The sequence below is a fragment of the Centruroides sculpturatus genome, unplaced genomic scaffold (genome assembly GCF_000671375.1).
Source record: "Centruroides sculpturatus isolate CEXI.00-Female unplaced genomic scaffold, Cexi_2.0 scaffold385, whole genome shotgun sequence".
In the NCBI taxonomy this organism is placed as follows: Eukaryota; Metazoa; Arthropoda; class Arachnida; order Scorpiones; family Buthidae; genus Centruroides; species Centruroides sculpturatus.
In genome coordinates, this window is record NW_019384625.1 from 371,181 (window position 1) to 391,832 (window position 20,652).

At 28.9% G+C, this 20,652-nt stretch overlaps 1 protein-coding gene across 1 annotated transcript; it reads left to right on the forward strand.

Annotated features, from left to right (window-relative positions):
- The first annotated feature begins 14,995 nt into the window (after positions 1-14,995).
- On the forward strand, positions 14,996-18,671 carry LOC111625603 (glycogen-binding subunit 76A-like). The gene has a single exon (XM_023368801.1). The coding sequence runs from the start codon at positions 15,184-15,186 to the stop codon at positions 16,774-16,776; it is 1,593 nt and encodes a 530-aa protein (XP_023224569.1). The 5' UTR covers positions 14,996-15,183; the 3' UTR covers positions 16,777-18,671.
- The last annotated feature ends 1,981 nt before the right edge of the window (positions 18,672-20,652 follow it).

A 20,652-nucleotide genomic window follows, 5' to 3' on the forward strand; every position in this document is an offset into this window, starting at 1 on the left:
GTGAAATTGTGTACCGGTATGTAAAAGTATCNTATGGTGTTGTAATACGCTAAATTTAGCTCGATTCTAAGTAAAACGCGAGTTATTATTTATTGTTACATCGTCACAATGCACTTAAGTTTAGTAATGTCATACCCCTGTACATCATGCTTTTCCTGTTAACAATTAAGTCATGCCGGTCATGTATATATATCTGTTCAGGAAAAAATTTTGAAGTCAGTATATAGTTAGACGGGACCATCTTCCCCTAAAGCTTTCCATCCGTTTGCGACTTTTATCTATCTAACACCGTTCTCGAGATTACGGAAGGATAGACGGACAACAGTGGGGATTTATAGATCTATAATTTTTTCAAATTGCCTCCCAATAAAGAAACTGAATCAAAAGTTATTTAATTAACAAAGATATTTTTTTAAAAACGTTGAGATCATATCTGTTGTTTAAAATTTTGTCTATTGTCAGTGAAATTGTGTACCGGTATGTAAAAGTATCCACCGTCGACATATAAAAATGACTTTTAATAGTAGAAGGTAAAAATTTTAAATATTAATAGAATTAACAATTTGTTTGAATATATTTTTGTAGTGAAATATAGCTTGCATTTAATGGGGCCCCATTTTAATTAATTTTTCATTATTTCTAATGGAGAAAATTGTTTCGGACTTCGAACGGTCCCTAGAATAAATTAAATTCGAAGTACGAGACACCACTGTTTTACGTAATTATATCTCCGATCAATTTGTTCGAAATACTCAGAGGGCGCTATAACACTTAAAATGGCGTCGATGTTAAACATGTGTCGTTTCTTAAAAAAGTTTAATATTAATTTAAACAGAAATTTAATTCGAATGTTTACGGATTTTACAAATCCTGACTTTAATCCCGATCACTTCTCTTCTACAAAACTTCATTCGGGTATCTAATTGTTTTTAAACGTAATATTTATGTTTATGCATTTTGTACTGTACATAGAATAGTCACAAAGTTCCTGTGCTTATTAATTAAAAGTTGTCTTTATGCTCCTGTAAAAGTGCTTACATTTAATAAATCAAACTCCAAAATGGAATTTGATTTATTAAAATGTAGGCACTTTTACAGGGGAATTTCATGGATGGCCACAAAGCAAGATCTTTTTGTATTTTATTCAAAGGAAATACAGTAGAGTCTCAAAAACTCGGCCTAATGTGGACCGAAGGTGGCCGAGTTTGTGAAAATGCCGGGTTATCGGGAATGGGGTTAAAAAAAATAAGTATGAGTGTTTCCTCAGAAAATACTGTACTGTACTTGTATGTATTGTTTACTTNAGCCTCTGTCAACCATTAGTGTCATGCAATTTAAAGAGGACTGCTTAAAATTTCTTGTTGAACTTTGCAAGCAAATTAAGATGAGATTTTCGTTTGATCGAAATGGCATTACAGTAGAACCTCGAAAACTCGGCCTAATGGGGACCGAAGGGTGGCAGAGTTTGTGAAAATGCCGGGATATCGGGAATGGGGTTAAAAAAAATAAGTATGAGTGTTTCCTCAGAAAATACTGTACTGTACTTGTATGTATTGTTTACTTGAGAATACAACAGAATAAACTGCCCAAATACCCTTAAACAAAGGAAAAGTACGTCTTTTATGAAGGCATAGAGCCTTTACTACATGAAAATGAAAATTAATGAATACACTGTACAGTAATTTACCTGATAAGACAGACCTCAGAAAAATACTTTATGAGGCATAAAGCTATCTTTATCATGAAAATTAATTAACTAAGAATTTTTTTGCCCTGCTAGGGTGTGGCCGAGTTATCGAGTGCCGAGTTTTCAAGGCTCTACTGTATCTAAATTTTCATTTATTATAATAATCAAATCTTTAAACTAAGTATCAAAAGTTTATTAGGCAATACTTAACAGGTGATAATAGAAAACTAAAATGATAAATTGAGCAAATGTATTAAAACTATAATGCATTCTGATTGTTATTGATGAAAGCAAAATAACAGTTCTGCTTACATAATTATACATATAAAAGCATTTATTGTATTTTATATTTTCATTNAAAGTACGTCCTTTATGAAGGCATAGAGCCTTTACTACATGAAAATGAAAATTAATGAATACACTGTGTACAGTAATTTACCTGATAAGACAGACCTCAAAAAAATACTTTATGAGGCATAAAGCTGTCTATAATGAAAATTAATTACCTAAGGATTTTTTTGGCCCTGCCAGGGTGTGGCCGAGTTATCCGGACTGCCGGGTTATCGAGTGCCGAGTTTTCGAGACTCTACTGTACTAATAATAATAGATTTTCCAATTATTTTTGACAAAATCTATTTGTATATATCTGTAGATCTATTTGCAAAACATAAACATCAAAGATGAATAATGACAAATCTGGACAAACAAAAACCTGGTCAGTCACTGTTGGAGTTATTGTTTTACTGGAATNATATATTAGATTATACTGAATCAGCTTTAAATTTTGAGATATTTTAACTTGATCGTTATTTTTTTCTTATCATTGTATGAAGTTGCAAATTCATAACTTCATGTAATGATGTAAAAGTTTATTCATTGGAATGTTTGAAAATACCTTTATTAAAGTAATAATGATTTTTAGGAAAATTCATTTCATATTGCCTTTATTTTAGCTGTCTTTATTCACTTAAAACATTTAGATAAAATTAATAAAAGTTTTCTGTAATTTTAATAGACTTTTTTCAAAATACCAGTTAATAATTTATGACCTTCTTCAATGATTTAAAGGAAAGACAGAGAATTTGAACTAGCCTCAAAGTTTAAGGCTATTCTAGTGACTCAACATGCAATCATGAAAGAAGAATACATAAACAAAAATTAAAGAGTATACGCTATTCATCATCAAAAGCATTCGTGATGATATTCTTTTTCTTAATGCTTATTTGATAGACACTTTAAGTTGTGTCATTAGAAGAATCTTATATGATTAAGGTAACATTTGAAGCCTAAATTTCAGGAAATTATATTTATTTGTTACAAAAGCAAATATATTTTATTATGTTTATATAACAATGCAGTTAATAAAATTTAAATATATTGTAAAAATTGATTAAAAATAAATCATTAAAAGTAATAATTTAAACAGACAATAAATATCCATATTTAAATTTAATGTGACAAATTCTATGTTTCAGTAATAAATAAAATTTAAAAATAAGTGAAAAAAAATTAAAATTATGCAAGTTCGAACAGTCAGGTGACACATAAATAACCATTGGACACTAATCTGTTGAAAAAGTTCATTGGTCTAATTAAGTTAATGTGATGCTGTAGTGTTTAACGAAGGTAGTAGAGTCAAAACAGATATTAACTGTAAGATTGGCAAAAGTAACAAAGTACTCCAATGAATATGACCGATTTCTATCTCATTATCAACATACAATACCATGAAAACTTGGTTACATTACACCATTGTCTTACTAATGATAATTTATTCTAGCAAAATTTGGATGCACAAATGAATAGTACAAAAATTAAACATGTTCCATAAGAATCTTAAAATGCAAAATCTTTAAAATCAGTTACCATGACTATATTATAAATATTTTTACAAAGATATAGATCAAAAAGATTACAAGACATTAGTGTCTGATGGAAAAAGAAAGAGATGAAGGCCAAGCAAAACTTGACAAAGTACATTTAAAAAATGATCTCAAAAATATTAATAGTATAAGTGGAAAGATGCAAATTCTGCCATGAAAGAATCTAGGAAATGGAAAATGCTTGTTGTCCAATATGTTCACAATGAGGCAAAACTAACATTGTAATAATTCTATTCAATAATAATGTTTTTAATAGTTTTAAATGTATCACTTTATAACAAATAATCAAAAGAAAGTTATAATTCCAAAATTTAAACTTTATTTCTAATTTAAAAAATTTTTTAAAATACAGAATTACAATAGGTTACACTACAAATCCACTGAGAAGCAGATATAATTAAATTTGCATGTAAGTTGTTTTTATTTAAATAAAAAGTAAATAAGTATTGATAAATTATAAGACAAAGATTTTACAGAATGATGATGATCTAACATTATCATTCTGTAAAAACTTGAAATTAATATCCATCACAAATGGTTTTCTGCTAAAGTAGGGGTCAATAAGGCATTTTCGGAAATCAGAAATTAATCAGGAATCAATTGAAAATAGTTCATTAAAAATTACTAGTTCAATGGGTTATGTATAATGGGTTGCACACTGTAAGTAGATCTTTCTGGAAAATAGTGTGTGTATTAATATTGGTTCACCAGATTTATTTATTATTATGATTATTAACTATATTAGCAAAAAAAGAAGAAAGAATTGATAAAAGATGAAGGGGTTGACAGACAAAAAGTTTGGGGACCACTGCTTTAAAGCTTTTTTTTTTTTTTTTTCATCAGCTTTGAAAAAAAAACTATGGATTAACTAAGAAGGTAAAAGAATGTTCTTTGTAATAATAAATGCTAAGTAAGACAATTTAGATTAATTATCAAAAAGTATTCAACATATGATAGTCATGCAAATGCTGTTTTAGTATTGGAACCAACCACTATCTTTGTTTTCCATAAAATTGAATATGTCAACACAGAATTTTATGTAGAATATTTAGTTCCATATAAAAGTTTTTTAAAATACAAAAATGATTGCATTGTTATAACTCAGCTTATGAAAATTTGTTTTATTGTTGTTATAATGCACTTTCTGAATAAAAAGATGAAGAAAATTTTCATATCATTTCTGGTGAATAAGATAACATCTAAACTTAAAAGATTAAAAATGATGAAAATAATCTAGCATAAATCTTTACTTAAGTGATTTTCAGGACCATTCTGATAAAATTTGATAACTGTGATTTATAAACTTTTATTTGCTGATACATATGCATTTTCAACAATAAAATTATATGAACTGTATTAAGTTTACTTAGAATTTTAATATTGACAATATTAAAAAAATTTAGAAATACATATTATTATTTCTAAATAATATTAGATGATAATTAATATTATAATATAATATTAACTATAAGATGATGACGATAATTTTTATTAATATTAGATTATATTAGAAATTACTAACTTTATTTAGATGTCATAGAAAAATATTAGAAAATTATGAGAATTTTGTTTATAGTCATTCAGTATCCTCATAAAGTTTATTTTGTTATTTTTGACAATTGCCAGTATGTTAAATTTTAAATTTCACTTTAAATTTTAGTATTTTATTAAAGCGAACAATACAGTGTTCAAAATATTTGGAAAATAAATGTTAATGTTATCCAGATTTTTTAAATTTTATTACTTTCTAGCCATTATGATTAAATTGGTTTGATTACTTTTTGGTATTAAAACTTTTCTGTGCTGGATTTGTTACTTTATAAATTTTTCATTTTTACTTAATGTTAAGTGTAAAATTTTATCAAATTGAAATATATGATTAAAAATATACATAAAGATGAAGATTCAATATCAAAATTTATAGTATATTTATTAATCAAAAGTTATTTTGATGTTAATTTATTTTATTTCAAATTATTCTTTTTAATATAAATTATAACAAACATTTGACCAAGAATTCATTTACTTGATATGTTAACATTGAAAGATATTTTGGTTGAATCACTTAGCAACGCTCTTCAATAAAAATTATTCTATTGAACACTAAATAGTTCATATTATTTCTGGCAGTCAAACCAGAAATAATATGAACTATTTTATTGCTTTTATTATTGCAATTTTAGTGCTTGTATATGATTGCAGTGTGTAATGTACAATACCTCTGTGAATGGGCAATTCAACAGCTTTCCACTTATAGGATGTGTGGGCATATAACATAATTCATGAATTGTTTGTTTGTTAAATAGGATACTGTTGATCAGTTTGAGTCTGAAACAGAGCCATGTTCAGTAATGTAAGATGCTAAGTAAGAAATCTAACTAGCTAGGAATGCAGAGTGATGAATTGTTCTGACTGTTTTGGATGATATCCTGAGCCAGTGAGACAGTTGTTCATGCTTAAAATGGCAGAAGAGATAAAATGAATATTCATTCATTGTAACTAATTTTATCACCATTACAAAAAATATATATTGATATCAAAACATACAACTATCTTTCGAATGTGTAGTGTCAACAGTAATGACAGGACAAAAAGTCTTAGCAAACAAAAAGTATACTGATTGAATTATCAATATTTTGTATTCTGGATGTGGTTGGAGTTAGGAATTGGTTCAAAATGAATTTAGAATTGCAATATACTAGTCTTAGCAAAAATTTTGTGTTACTGAACATTGTGAAGCTCCTAGCATCTCTAATTATGCTTTTTCAAGAGCTGTGATAAAGTTGAATTGCTTCATTCAAAACATTGGAGAAAACTCATAGTCAGAAATATACAAATATTTTGTAATATATTTTGTAATATACCAAAGACCTTCTCAGTTTTAATAGAAGTTAACTGATTCACTTTTCATATTTGCATGATTATTCATGTTGGCTTTGTTTTTTCAGCTGTGTCACTTTTATGCTTTTGCTGGGGAAATTTCAATGCACATTAATTTGTTATGAGTATGCAATATTATGTTTTGAGATATCTTACAGCTAATTATGTCTGTGCACTTTCCTTTAGAAAGCTGTTATATTTTTAAAAAAACTATAAAAGTTTTTATATTTTTAAAGAGATGAATCTCTCAAATGAATATTTGTGTGAAAATACTTATTGAATCTTTTTATATTGAAATGCATGCCTGAACCATTATTTCATATTTACAGTTATAAATTATTCATTACATTATATATTTCAAAAGAAGGGAGAAACTATATGTGGATTTACAGCTGATATTTATTATGCTGACATCATAAAATACAACTTGTTTAGAACATTAAAAATTCTATTGAAGAAATTAATTTTTTCTAAGGCACATATTTATCTATATTGCTTAACTTAATATGACAGTTTAAGAACACCTATTTTATATATAACATCACTGTCAATTATTACCATAGTGTAAATAACTATTTGTGAATTAGACAGGACAGATTTAAGATTGATGAGGCCCTAAAGTTAAAAATTTTTTGAGGCCTCTCCCAGAGCTAGACATATATATATATATATATATATAAAATATATGGATAACACAAAATTTTACTGATTTGATAAAGATGAGTTATAAATTATTGAGATGATTAGCACATTTTATTTATTCAACAATATATTTTATTAATTATTACATTCTAAAAGTATGCAAACTTCAAATAGTTGTTTTCTTTATTTTATTAGAAAATCTGACAATGTTATCCAGAGATAAGCTCTTAAGTTTGTTGTTTTCTATATATAGAGAACTCAAAGAAGAGAGTTTGTTTTGAAGCACACTACAATGAAAGTTTTTTTTTTTAATTCTTTTGAGTCTACTAAATCTCCTGAACAGTTTGCTATTATTAAATTAAAAAAATACACAAAACTGTGTCAACATTTGAGAAAAGTGGTTGTAATTTATGTTCAAAATACTATGTTATATAAGTCTTAAAAATTGATATTTTTTAAGTCAGGAATGTTTTCTCTATCAATATGTCAAAAAAACATTCTTGACTTAAAAGATATCAATTTTCAAAGTTTATATAAAATATAAGTACTTAAAAATAAATTAGAACCACTTTTCCCAAATGTTGGCATAGTTTTATATTTACTTTGGTTAAAAAAAATAAAAGAAACTTTGTATGCTTTGATAAAAGCATATTATTTTTTTATCTAAAGTTATATTTACATCTTTAGGATACTTTTTAATTATTTATATATTTTCCTATATCGTTTTCAGTTTAATTAAAGTTTAAAATAAATGAGAAATTTTTGATATTATTATTATTAACTACAGCTGTTTTCTGTAAATTATTTTGCGGTTAATCCATAATTGTAATGAATGAATGAATTCTAAACATTTTTCTTTGAGATAAATCATTTGTAAAATCATATGCTTGTTCATTATTGACTTTTCTGATTTTTTATATTTTTTGGTATTTTTGTAGTCTACATTGGCCATTTTTTCACCTTTTCATCAAATATATTGAAATTGTTTCTAGTTCTTTGAGTAAAATTTGCAAATGTGAATTGACTGTTACATAATGTAATAGTCTTTTTACATTTGTGGTCTTGCAATTAATATGTAACTTACATATTGATAGTGGTGTTTTCTTAGAACAAATAAATTGAGAAGGAACAAGTACAAGGTCAGGCTGAAAAGTAATTCACACATGCTTGTAGAGCACAAACGAAATGATTTTCAGAAGCGTGCCAGGTGGCATATGGAAGTAACATTCCTCCTCTATGTGCATGCATAGTTTGAGGTTGTTACGTTCATTCAGTATATTTTGAGAAGCGGAAATATGAAGACATGTTCTGGTGCTATGTCAACACAAGTTAAACAGCGTGCTGTTATCAAATTTTTAACTGCTGAAAAAATTACGTTTAAAGGCTGTTTATGGTGACGATGTTGTTGATAGGTCTATTGTAAATTGATGGATAATAAAATTTCGTGGTTGCAAGCCTGGAAAAGCCATAATTGTTGATGAAACATGCAGTGGAAGTCCAATCACTGCCACAGACAATTACCATTGCACCTTGTTGCAATGTTTAATTCTTCTCAGTACATACAGACTCTAAAACACCTCTGACGTTGAGTTTGACATGTTAGAGGCAGCTTGGCACCAATAATCTTGCAACATGATAATGCTCGTCCACACACTCGCGTGCAACTGGAGAGGCTCTGCGAAACCTGAAGTTTGAACCAATTCCACATCCTCCTTATTCCCCCGATCTTGCGTCTTGTGATTTTTATTTGTTTCCTCTTCTTAAGAGAGACCTCAAGGGTAATCATTACACCTCAGACGATGAGGTGAAGGCAGCTGTCAAGTCCTGGATTCGAGAAAAGTCGGAAGAATTTTTCAGTGACGGAACTTGTAAAAAAACTTGTTACACGTTGGGAGAAATGTGTTAGTTATCATTAAGGCTATGTTGAAAAATAAATATATGATTTTGAAGCTTAAGAATTGTACTTTAATGTACTTTTTGCCCGATCTTGCTATTTGTTTTTTTTCGTGTTCTACAAGCATGTGTGCATTACTTTTCAGCCTGCCCTCGTAGATTTCTAGAAATACAGCAAACATTCAATACAATAACATTGTTAGTCTAACAATATCATTGGCAAAAACAAATCTATTTCAGTATTTGAATCAACTAATGAAATGCTGTAATTATATATTTGACTTAATTATTATATTTAAAATAAAACATATTTATGAGTTGATAAACTTTTATTGGTAAAAGTAATTTATATTTTCATTAATTTATGAAAAGGAATATTGAGCCACTGAGGTCCTTACAGCGTGAGGCCCTAAGCTATAGCTTATTGCACTTAGGCAGTTAAGTTCAAAATATTTTTATTTGTTACTTTTGTCATATCATCTATTAGTCCATTTGTTAATCACACTTGTTTCAACTTACTACCAGTGCCGGCCCGAGGCAAGTTTTAGGATGGAGCGAGATCCTATTATGGCGCCCTGGGGTGGAACCCCACCCACGCACTCGACCGACGCGCGTCTCAACAGATAAGGCCATTCACATACTGTCCACACGCTTGCAATTAAAATACCGAAAAATGAGAAAAATATTTTTTCCTTTAATTTTCTTTACCACGGAGGCGCCCCCCCAGGACTTAGCGCCTGGAGCGGCTGTTCCGTTTGCCCTATGGTAGGGCTGGCTCTGCTTACTACTACAGTAATAAATTGGAAACAGCCAAGAGGAACTCTTGTAAAGGAATAGCAATTGCAAAGTCATAGCAATAAAAAAGTCATAATTCTATACAAATGTTATGTACTGCAACAAAAACTAAGAAACAGAAAGGCATATAAATTTAAAATTATTAAATCTTGTCAGAGTGTTTTACATAAATCTTAAAAAGTTGAACTGTTAGAATTGTCTAATTTCAGGACTGTATATTAATTGTTGTTTTATTGAAAACACTATGATATATAATTTTTTTAAATATATATAAAATTCCTGCATTATGAATTTTTTTAAAATTTGTTTTGATTGTATCATATATTTACTATCCATTACAACAAATATTTTCAACAAAATGCTTTGTTTTTAAAATAATCGAAGTTTAAAATTTTTATAGGAAACTTTAGAATAAATCTAAAGTTATATAATAAAATTTGGAATGTATATTAATTTAGGATAAACCAAAAATTAAACAAGCCCGATTAGATCAAAATTAAAACTTAATGAGAATGATTTGAAATTTTTGCATTCTGTTTGTTATATTTGAAGTACAGTACTGTATACAATTTTTATTTTATTTTTTCTAATCAAATTTTTGTATATTTGGAAGCAGACAAGAAATTTGGTGAAAATATCTAATTTTATTAAATTTAGATTTAAATTTAAATTTATTAAATTTTTAAGAATAAATCTAGACTAAATTTTTTTCTCTGAAGTTTAAAGATATATGGAAATTATTTAAAATAATAATTTATTTATATCTTTCATTTTAAAAAACTCTGTTGGCATATAATAATAAATTTAATCTTAAGGTAATGTGATAGGGTTATATTATTTTTAGTAATTAAAAATGTTACTCATTCTGTCTTTGAAAAACTACAATTGGATATTATTAAAATTTTTTATATATCACATGCTTCAGACTTCTATATATTATGTGCATAAAGAATAAATGAAAATTACTTAATTTAAGTATTTTTAACAATTAAATTTTCATATAATTAATAAACTAGTAAAAACTTGGAATAATATATTGAAAAAAAAGAGAAGTAAAGTAAGGAACTGATGCAATATCTGAATAGTGGTTATCTTTATCAACAAAATAGTTTCAGTCATGTTCTGATGGATTCAGTGGTTGTTTGAACTTTACAAAGGATGAGTCAGGAAGGTTATTTCAATGTAGAGACAAGAAGGTCACAAGTGGTTAAGTTATTTAGAGGAAGTTGAATTGGATAAGTGTTAATAATAAACTGATGTAATTTACATTCTGTCTGAACTTATCAATATGTTGTTAATTTTTTCTTTTAAAAATTCTGGCATAGTAAATTTATTGTCAAGTTTACCTGCCAAGTAGAAATGTCCTTTGCCTTAGTTCATTCCAGTAGTGTGGAATGTTGGCAAGTTTAGATCATTTGTGTTCTATTGTAGAGTTTCATTAGTAAAAAATCATTCATATTTAGCTTTCTGTATTTAGTAGTTTACAAAAATGTTTGTGCAAAAGAGAGAACTTTTTTAATTTTGCAAAAGGAAATTTTATCTTTAAAATTGGCAATGTTTACATGTCTAAATTTAAAGACGAACAAGAGAAACTAAATTCAAAGTTTAGATAGATTAAAATCATTTTGAATAGTACTCTGCTTGTTAAATTGTTTGTTTCAGTGAATGAATTTTATTTTTAAATCAATTAAAATGAAACAAAATCAGTATTATAGAAAGTTAACACAGAATATATTTTGTGTGCCTATTATGCAATATCCTTATTTCTGTCATTGTACATGTAGAGAGGATACAACTAACATTTGAAATTAATTCATTAGGATTATTATTTTTCCCACTTAATTCATTAAAATTTAAGTGCCAAGGTATTAAATGAGTAAAAGATAAATTAAGGGCATAGTAAATCTAGTTTAATCCTATATTAGAGTGACATATATATTTTGTATATATAATTGAATTTAGGAATGTAATCAATCTCAGCTAATTTAATGTTATCAAGTATTCATTATGGTAAATGAATTACAAAAATAAATGTGTTGTAAGTAATTTGTTTACAATTATAATTGTGTTAGGTTGTACATTAATTTATTGAAAACAGTTATGCAGTTAAAAAGTAAATTTATATCTTTATCATAAATCAATATATATTTATATGCTTATAAACAATAATTATTAAACATATGACATGTTAATAAGATTTTTAAATATAGATAAATCTATAGATTTTGTTTAATGTTGAATGAGAGTGATAACATGGCTGTAGATAATGAATAATAAATAATATATTTAAATGACTTTTTAAATAAATATTATTTATGAAATTTTATTGAAAATATTTTTCAAAAATTTAAGGTTGTTTTTTTTGTTTTAAAATAAGAATCTTATATTAAATATTTTAAAGAGTTGAGTAAATATGCTGTAATATTGACTATTTTATAGTGAAGTAATATATTTTTGTATTTTATTTGTCTATGGATAAAAAATTAGAAATATATATTCAAGGAAATCAATGTTATAAATTTCCTTGAAATAATTTAATATTTATGAATTTTCTGCTGTGAATTTTCTAATTAAAATTATATTTTAGGAAATTATAATGAAATTGAAATTATATAAATGAATATATATTTTTGTTAATGATTATGTTCTAATATTTTATTTTAAAGTAATAAATAAATAAAATAATTAAAGACCTATATTTGGAGATTTTTGTAGATTGATTTGGTAAATAAATAAAGATATAATAATGAATTATTCATAATTATTTATGAAATATTAACTTTTTGAAATAAAAATTTATGTAGAAAAATATACAGTATAAATATTTTTTATTCCTAAATTTTCATAAATTGTTTTATTGAATTACATCTAATAATTTATTTTTAGATTATTTATTCTGAATTACACTTGCATGATAAAGAATAAGAAATTTCAAAGTATTGATACATAATCAAATGATAATTATTAATATGTTAGTAATGTGATAAACAGTATATAACACATTAATAATAAGCCAAATTTGAAATAATTTTTAATATTTGAAAATACTCTCTTTCATATTAACTTTTTAAAAATAAATATTGAAAATGATATGTCATATTTTCTCATATAAATAATTTTATCATAGAATTTTTTAATTCCATAATCTTTACATTGAGAATCTAAACAGTTAGATAGCTTAATGAAAAAAAATGAAAGCTTTTTCATGTCCTTACTGTATTATTATTTTTTTTATCTTGAAAAGAAATAGTAAACACACTGCAATAAATAAATTATATATAGTCTGTATATCTATGTTTATTGCCTTTGCAGATAAAATGTTGATATGAACTTATATATTTCTTCAATATGTAGCTTACAATTCATTGATTCTTTCTAGATAATTTCAGTAAATTTTTGTATGCCTTAATTATGAAAACATATATTTAAAATCAAAAGTGAAATGTATTTATTGTATAAATAAAATATAGTTTTGTATTATTTAAAATTTATGATATTTAATTATATAATATTATTTACTGTATGTAGATTGTATATACAGATATGTTTATATATAAAAAATATGTAGATAAAAAGAATCTAATCATATATACTATTTTTATAGAATAGATAATTTCATTTATCATACATTTCATATAGTGGAAAGATAAATTGCAGTTTTTTTAATATTAATATCATTAAAACAAACATAATTTAAGGAATTGTCTGTTAATTTTAAACTATTGTATAATAAATTATCTAGAAACGAGTTTACAAAGGAAATTTAACACAACATCCTTGAACTATTATAATTAGAGTTTATCTGCTTAAATCAAAATGAAAATCTCTCAAGATTTTTAGAAGTTAATCATAAAATTTCTGATGAAGATAATTATGAGGGAGGAGTCCAATTTCCAAAACTTAATTTATTTTCACAAAAGGTAGTGAAAATTTATAGACTTTGGGATAAGGCTATTTGCAAATGAATTAAAATTCTATTTGAAAAAAAAAATCAAAAAAGCAATTGATGATTAATCAGCTGAATAAAATATTAATTGATGATTTGTGTTATGCAAAGATGAGAAAAAGTTGAATGTAAGAATAATTGACAATGATAAAAGGCCGTAAAGAAATATCCTATACTTCTTTAAGTAAAGAGAGACATTGTTTGTTTTATAGAAGCTTTCAGAAGTTCCTTCCTTTCACTAAAAGCACCTACAACCGTATAGGATATGTTGCCACAGCAACCTGCTTTCGTCTCTCATGTTATCGATGTTCATCCAGACATTTTCTTAATACCCTTAACTAATACATCCTTATTTAAAGAAATTTAAACTTCGTAACACTTTAAAAAGATGTAAATCTGGTTAGATATAAATGTGTTTTATAAACATGAATGTCTTCCATTAAGGTAAAATTTTATCACGCTAGTAAACCTAAATCCCCTATTTTGACAGATAAAAATTCAAATTATAGTTGATAAATATGTCAACGTGTTTCAAAGTTCAAAATTTATCACGATTACTTAATTTGAAGGTATTACTTATATATCATAAAGTAGGTCTGTCAATCAACTCTTCGATAGGATTAAAACCCCGTAAGATAAATATGCAGCTAAAAAACAATTTTTTTCCTTTGCTTTCTATTCCCCATTATGTCACATCTGTCCAAAACACTTTACATTCTAAAAATAAATATCATTTGTAAACCGCACTTTTTATCGATTAAAGTAAAGAAAATACAGAACAAAACAACCGCTAGACATTTTTTTCGTTGTAATCCGCTTTGTTTGACCTTAAGTCTAAATCTAGTCAAACACGTGATTCTATTTTGACAGGTATCTGCATCTCTGCCAATCTCCAAATGCTAAACATTAATTTAATTTCGAGTTTACATAAGTAATTTCATTTTACGGGCGCCTTAAACACTTAAATGGCAGTTAAAAGTCATCGAATGTATTGACAAAAACGTGTAAGTGTATTGATTGAGCGGTTGTTTATTTCCATTGCCGTGTTAGATAGATTAAAATAACTGTGTATCTATTTAAAAAAGAATTAAAATATCATTGCGTTTCCTTTTATAAGAGCTGCAAAGGTGTTGAGTATCAGTGACACTTCCTGATTGTTTTTAAGTGCGCGAAGCGCGGTTGCCGCCTATCGCGTCCACAGGTCAATCCTCCGTCAAGTCTGTATTGCGATGGCGCAGACGTGACGTCAGGCGAGGCGCTGTTGTCGCTGACGGACTTGAAGGACGTTTAGGGGACAATCCGTACGGTTACGTATTAGAGTGTTGTTTGTGGCGGGCTTAAAACCCGATCCGGATCTCGAGGCATGAATATTCGGCGGTACTCATCGCCCGGTGGGTGTAAAATGCCGTTATAAATAGCAACGAGCGTATATGGTGGCGGTAGTGTAGCATCTAAATATGCTTGACAGCGAAAAGGAGAGTCTGGAAATCTCATGCAGCTTAAACTTGGCTAGTTGCCGACTGAGAGCCGAGGCACTAGCCAGACAATTACACAGCAAACTGTGGCCTTTGGGAAGATTCGAATTATCGGACAGGCCTTGTGCTGCTTCTTGTCTCAAGCGTTATGCGTCTAGTTCTACTAGCGAGCCCATCATCGATAGACCGCCCAAGAGGAGACAGTATGGAGCTAATCATTTAAACGCGCACAGTTGCTGGCAGAGTGAAGAAGCCATGTTTTCTAGCGACGACGAGGGTTACGAACCGGGTGATTGTTCCTCACCACCCAGTCCCGCCGACGAAGAAATCGTTGTTAATCCTCCTATAACCATGCCACCCGTACCAGCTTCCATAGAAACCAGCCCACCGATGGAGGAAGCCGTGGAGAGCCCTCTCGACTGCGGAGCTATAGCAGCGTGTGGGAATAAAAGTACAATTTTATCTCTTCGCTCGCAAGATAATTGTATATTAGACGAAAACGACCTAAAATACGGCCAGATATTGTGTGAAAAACTTCAGAAATACGCGGATAAATGGACAGAAGAGCAGTTTATAGCCAACGATGTCAATCACATAGATGCCGTTCCGGATAAGGAAATAAAGCTCGAGGAAATTACTATCATATCGCCGTGCGAAGAGGAAAGTAATGTTCAGCCCGAAAGTAGATTTACTGTGGTACCCTGCGACTCGTTAATAGAGTCTTTGGAATCTCTGAAAATCGCGGAAAGTCCGTCCTCTGTTGATACCGTGTCAGATAGTGACAGTAAGGATTTGTCTACGGAAACACAAAACCAGGAAGAATGGACAAGTAAAAGGCACGAAAAGGGACAACTTTATTTAAACGTAGATGACGTTAGAAGGCCCTTAATAAGGAGCACGTCCTTAAAAACTGGAAAGACCCCTCCTGGTACCCCTCGGAGGAAAAAAATCGTCCGATTTGCGGATGCTTTGGGTTTAGATCTGGAAGCGGTAAAGCATATCGTTACCGACGATGTTCCTATAGTTCCACAGTCGGCATACACAGACTTAAAAGTTCCGAATTTAGAACAGGACAGTTCGACAGATAAGACATGGTCGATTACTCCTCATCCCCAGAACATCAGTCATACGCCGTCTTATAGTTTATATCCTCAGTTCCAACAACCGGCCATGTCATCAGATTTTATGAATCGCGTACGTGATCAGAAAATATGCCTGGAAAATGTGGTCGTCGACGACATGACAGTTCATTGTGTTGTCAGAGTTTTGAATATTAATTTCGAAAAAATAGTTTACGCCAGATACACGACTACGGAATGGGCCACGTGCGAAGACGTCTTGGCTTCATACGTTCCCGGTTCCCACGACGGATTTTCGGACAAGTTCTCTTTTAACATTTACGTGCCCCACTTGACCCCCGGTCAGAGACTAGTTTTCGCCTTAAGATATTTAACTAACGGACTCGAATATTGGGATAACAATCGCTCTTGTAATTATGTATTGAGGTGTTGTAGCAACAGTCAGATTCTTCCATTGTCCCAAGATGGACATAACTGGCTTCATCATTTTATCTGAAAACACTTACAAGCGCGTAGTGTGTGGTAAGGCATAACATTTTTTGTTTTTTTTTTTTTTAGTTTTAGACTACTAGAACTAGTCAATTGTCCTACAGAGGCTAACACGGCTTTATTTTGCCCCTTGAGAACCGTTTTTGTTGCGCTGCTTGGGCGTTATGAGGAATGGTGGAATACAGATTTGCATAGGCTTTTATGACGATGATGGTACTATAATTATGAGCACCATTCGCACTTGTTGTTAATAATAACGATGACTAATCCATACCTAGGGAATATTCTCTTTGGTCTGGAATTTAACAAAGAATATCAAAATTCTTTTCAGACAGTATACATGTGATAAATGTCATTCCATCTTGATAGTGAATTATACATCACTGAAAGATACTGTTTTACCTCGTGGTGTTTTTGTTCCTATGAGAAATTTGTATATTTAAATTCCTATTTGGATTAGTTCGGTTGTTCCTAGACTAGAAAATGGAACAGGTTATTTCCAACTTTTGCACTTTCGGGTTATGTTCGAATTGGCAAAGTTTAGAAATTCCTCTAAAGTAAACTAAGCTTTAATCTAATTTTTTAATGGCAGCTAATAACCAGTTTTTTTTTTTTTTTTTTAAATCCTGAAATGTAGGGGTGTTTTCGGGTTGTTTTCGTATATATAAAATAATTCGATCAACGAAATATATTGTTTACAATCTAATACAAAATCATATTAAGTTTTTTAGAAAGAAAAAAAGAAGGAAAGTTTTATAACGAAGTAACAAATTTCTAATTTTATCTTCAGTCTACTGCAAACTGAACAAACAAAAATAGAATCCAGATGAAAAAAGTACGATGATATCTTTATATAAACGTAGCTTTAAACACGTAGACAATCATTTTACGTCTAAAATAAACTAGAGAGTAAAAAAAATAATAAATCATTATAAACTACCTCAAAATGTTAACAGAATCAAACAATAAATTAACAGGAAAAAAAGGAGGAGAAAAGAAATGACGATTAAACATAAACGACACCGACTTTTGTATTTGCTCTTTTTAATATTTGCTGATTATTTCTTAATGTTATCGCTCTGACGTGAGATAAGATCGATTTCATCTATCGAAGTTAAAATTTCTATGGAGTTATAATTATGTTTTTTGATACTCTATCTTGAAAGACGAACGCGTGATAGAGGAACGAACTTGGTACGGCCATTTTTTTTTTTGTATAGATAAAGATATACCAACCTCTGTCTTCCATAATTGATAGGGAATAATGCGCAATTAATTCTTAAATGCCTTCTCTCTCTCTCTCTCTCTCTCTCTCTCCATAAAGTAAACATTCCCCGTTTCCCCATACTTTTTTTTTGTATTAAATTTAGTTCAGAAAGTTGGTATGTACATTAAATAAAATTATAAAGTAGCAACTGTCAGTTTAAAGATATCCCAAAGCATCTTGAAGGTCAAAGTATTTTTAGCTTCCGAACGTAGATGTAAGGCGTTATTTTCATAGCTGTTTTGTTAAGAATTGTTGCTTCTGAGTTTTTAAAGGTGCATGGCACTTTGTTTTGAAAAATATTTTGGTATTTTTTTAATTCCAGAATACTCTGAGAATATTCGCTCCGTTGTTGACTCGTAATTGTTATATTAAAAGAAAAAAAAAGTCGAAAATATGTTACAGAAATGATGAAAAAAATCAATTTTAAAAAAATCACAAAGATCTGTTACTTCTTAAAGAGTCTTTCAAAATGTAAATATACAAAATTATTTTGTTGTGGAATTTGAAAAAAATAGCTTTAATGTTGAAAGATGTTGAAAGTTTTAGCAATAAAATATTCAAACGTAACTAGTGTGGTGTATGAATATTAGTTTAGAAAGAAAAAAAAAAAACGTGACAATAAAGAGTCTAAAGAATGTTTATATTTAGTAAATGTCGTAGTCTAGCGCAGTTAATCGATACAGGAGGGCATAGACGTTCAACGATCGATAATGTGTTCAAGTACAATAAAAGCAACAATGTATACAATACGCAACTTCCTAGCTTCGATGAGTAGTAAACGATACATTTAACAGATTAGTTACGTTATAAATATTGTAAATAAACCGTAAAACATTAAATATTATGTAGGTTAGGAGTTCTCCTATAAAATCCCATCACAGTCTGACGTAATCTAGTCAGTGTATTGACTAAAATACGAACGTGTCACCTTTAGCAATAAATTATTCCCGTACGTAAATGGAACCTTTGTTTTTTTTAACGCATTCACGCCATTGTGTGCGTAGTAGAGGTGTATTTTACGTTAAAAAATTATCTAGTTTTCGTATAAAATGGCAACGATTCGTGCTACGAAGAACCTAACCCATTGACGCCAATTGTTTAAGGTCTTATCAGTAAATTGTAAATTAATAGAAATTATCGTAATTCGATTAGCTATTTATAACGAAAAACGTTACAAAGGTCAAGAATCACGTGATTATCACTCTATTAGATACGAAGAATCGACCATTTAAATTGTATACTCAGCTTTTGCTATAATGTTACAGACTAGACGACGTCTTTGTTTACGGTCGCCTATTTCCGTTCAGATATCAGTTTCGATCTATTGTATATGATCGAACCCGCCCGCAACTGGTTCAGTTGTGAAAATTACAGAGAAAAATTTTATAATTTGTTCGTTACAAACGATAAATAATGCGTAATTAAAATGGTTTACGGCACTTTACCTGTTGCGTTACGACGAATCTTAGTTTTACAATGTTTCTGATCAAGGAATAAATGGATAGAATTTAATGTTTATTTCTTCAGTGTGGCCTCCTTAAGATATTAATAAGTAAAGAAAATGCTGCAATTTAAGTCCCGCCGGGAAGAAAATTTGATATTTTAACCCATTGAGAGTTTCGAATGGTTTATTTTTCCAAAATATTTAGTCTGGCATCCATTTATCCATTGGTTTGCGTCATTTCTAGTTACTCGAGCCTCTTGCCAAGGTTAATGGAAACTCCTTTCTTTAGAAATATTTTATATCCGATCTTGTGTAAGATGTATTGTTATTACTGCAAGTTGTTATCCCTTAAATTTTGCGAAACTGAGTGAAGAAATTTCAATTCTGTTTTATTTTTTAGCGCATTTTTATATTGCATTCCATTATATACATATATGTGCGTTGTGTCTTGAAATTTCTCACCGGATGATGAAAATATAAATTGTGACACGAAAAGAATTAAAAAAACTTTCAAATGTTACAATCTTTAATAACAGATTTATATTATTTAAGCGCTTAGTGTAAATTTAATTCCATAATTAGCGTTTTATATAACATCATGTTGATAAATTGATGTGTAGGAAAATAATTTATGTTTAGAAAATTCCGTTATAAATTCCACTACTTAAGTACAGATTTAACCGCTGCAACCTCAGCGTTTTAATATGCATCACCATCGATATTACAAGTCCAGAAATAAATTTTGTTTCCGACCTGTTGATGACGTTTAGTTACTTGGCTTCCAGCCTAAAATTCACCAAACTAAACGCAGAATTATTAACTAATCATGAAAATGTTACCATATGTACTTTGTGGATAAGAGAACTGGACATACTTAATTGCCATTTCTCAATTGATCATTGGTTAAATTACTTCCTGCTCTCTTGACAAATAAATTATCGATCTTTCTACACTTGTCACTACATTAAAAATCACTTCAAAACCTTCCCAACTTTACTCTCTTTTCTCATTAAACTCAAATTTGCTTAGACGGCGTAACAAAATCAGATAATGAAAGTAAACTACACAAATTATCTCTATAAAAATAGTTAATTCTTCATGAGTTTATTCTCGCAACTTATACACAATTTTCAACGTATTTAATAGGAACAGGATACAAAAAATGGCGGAAA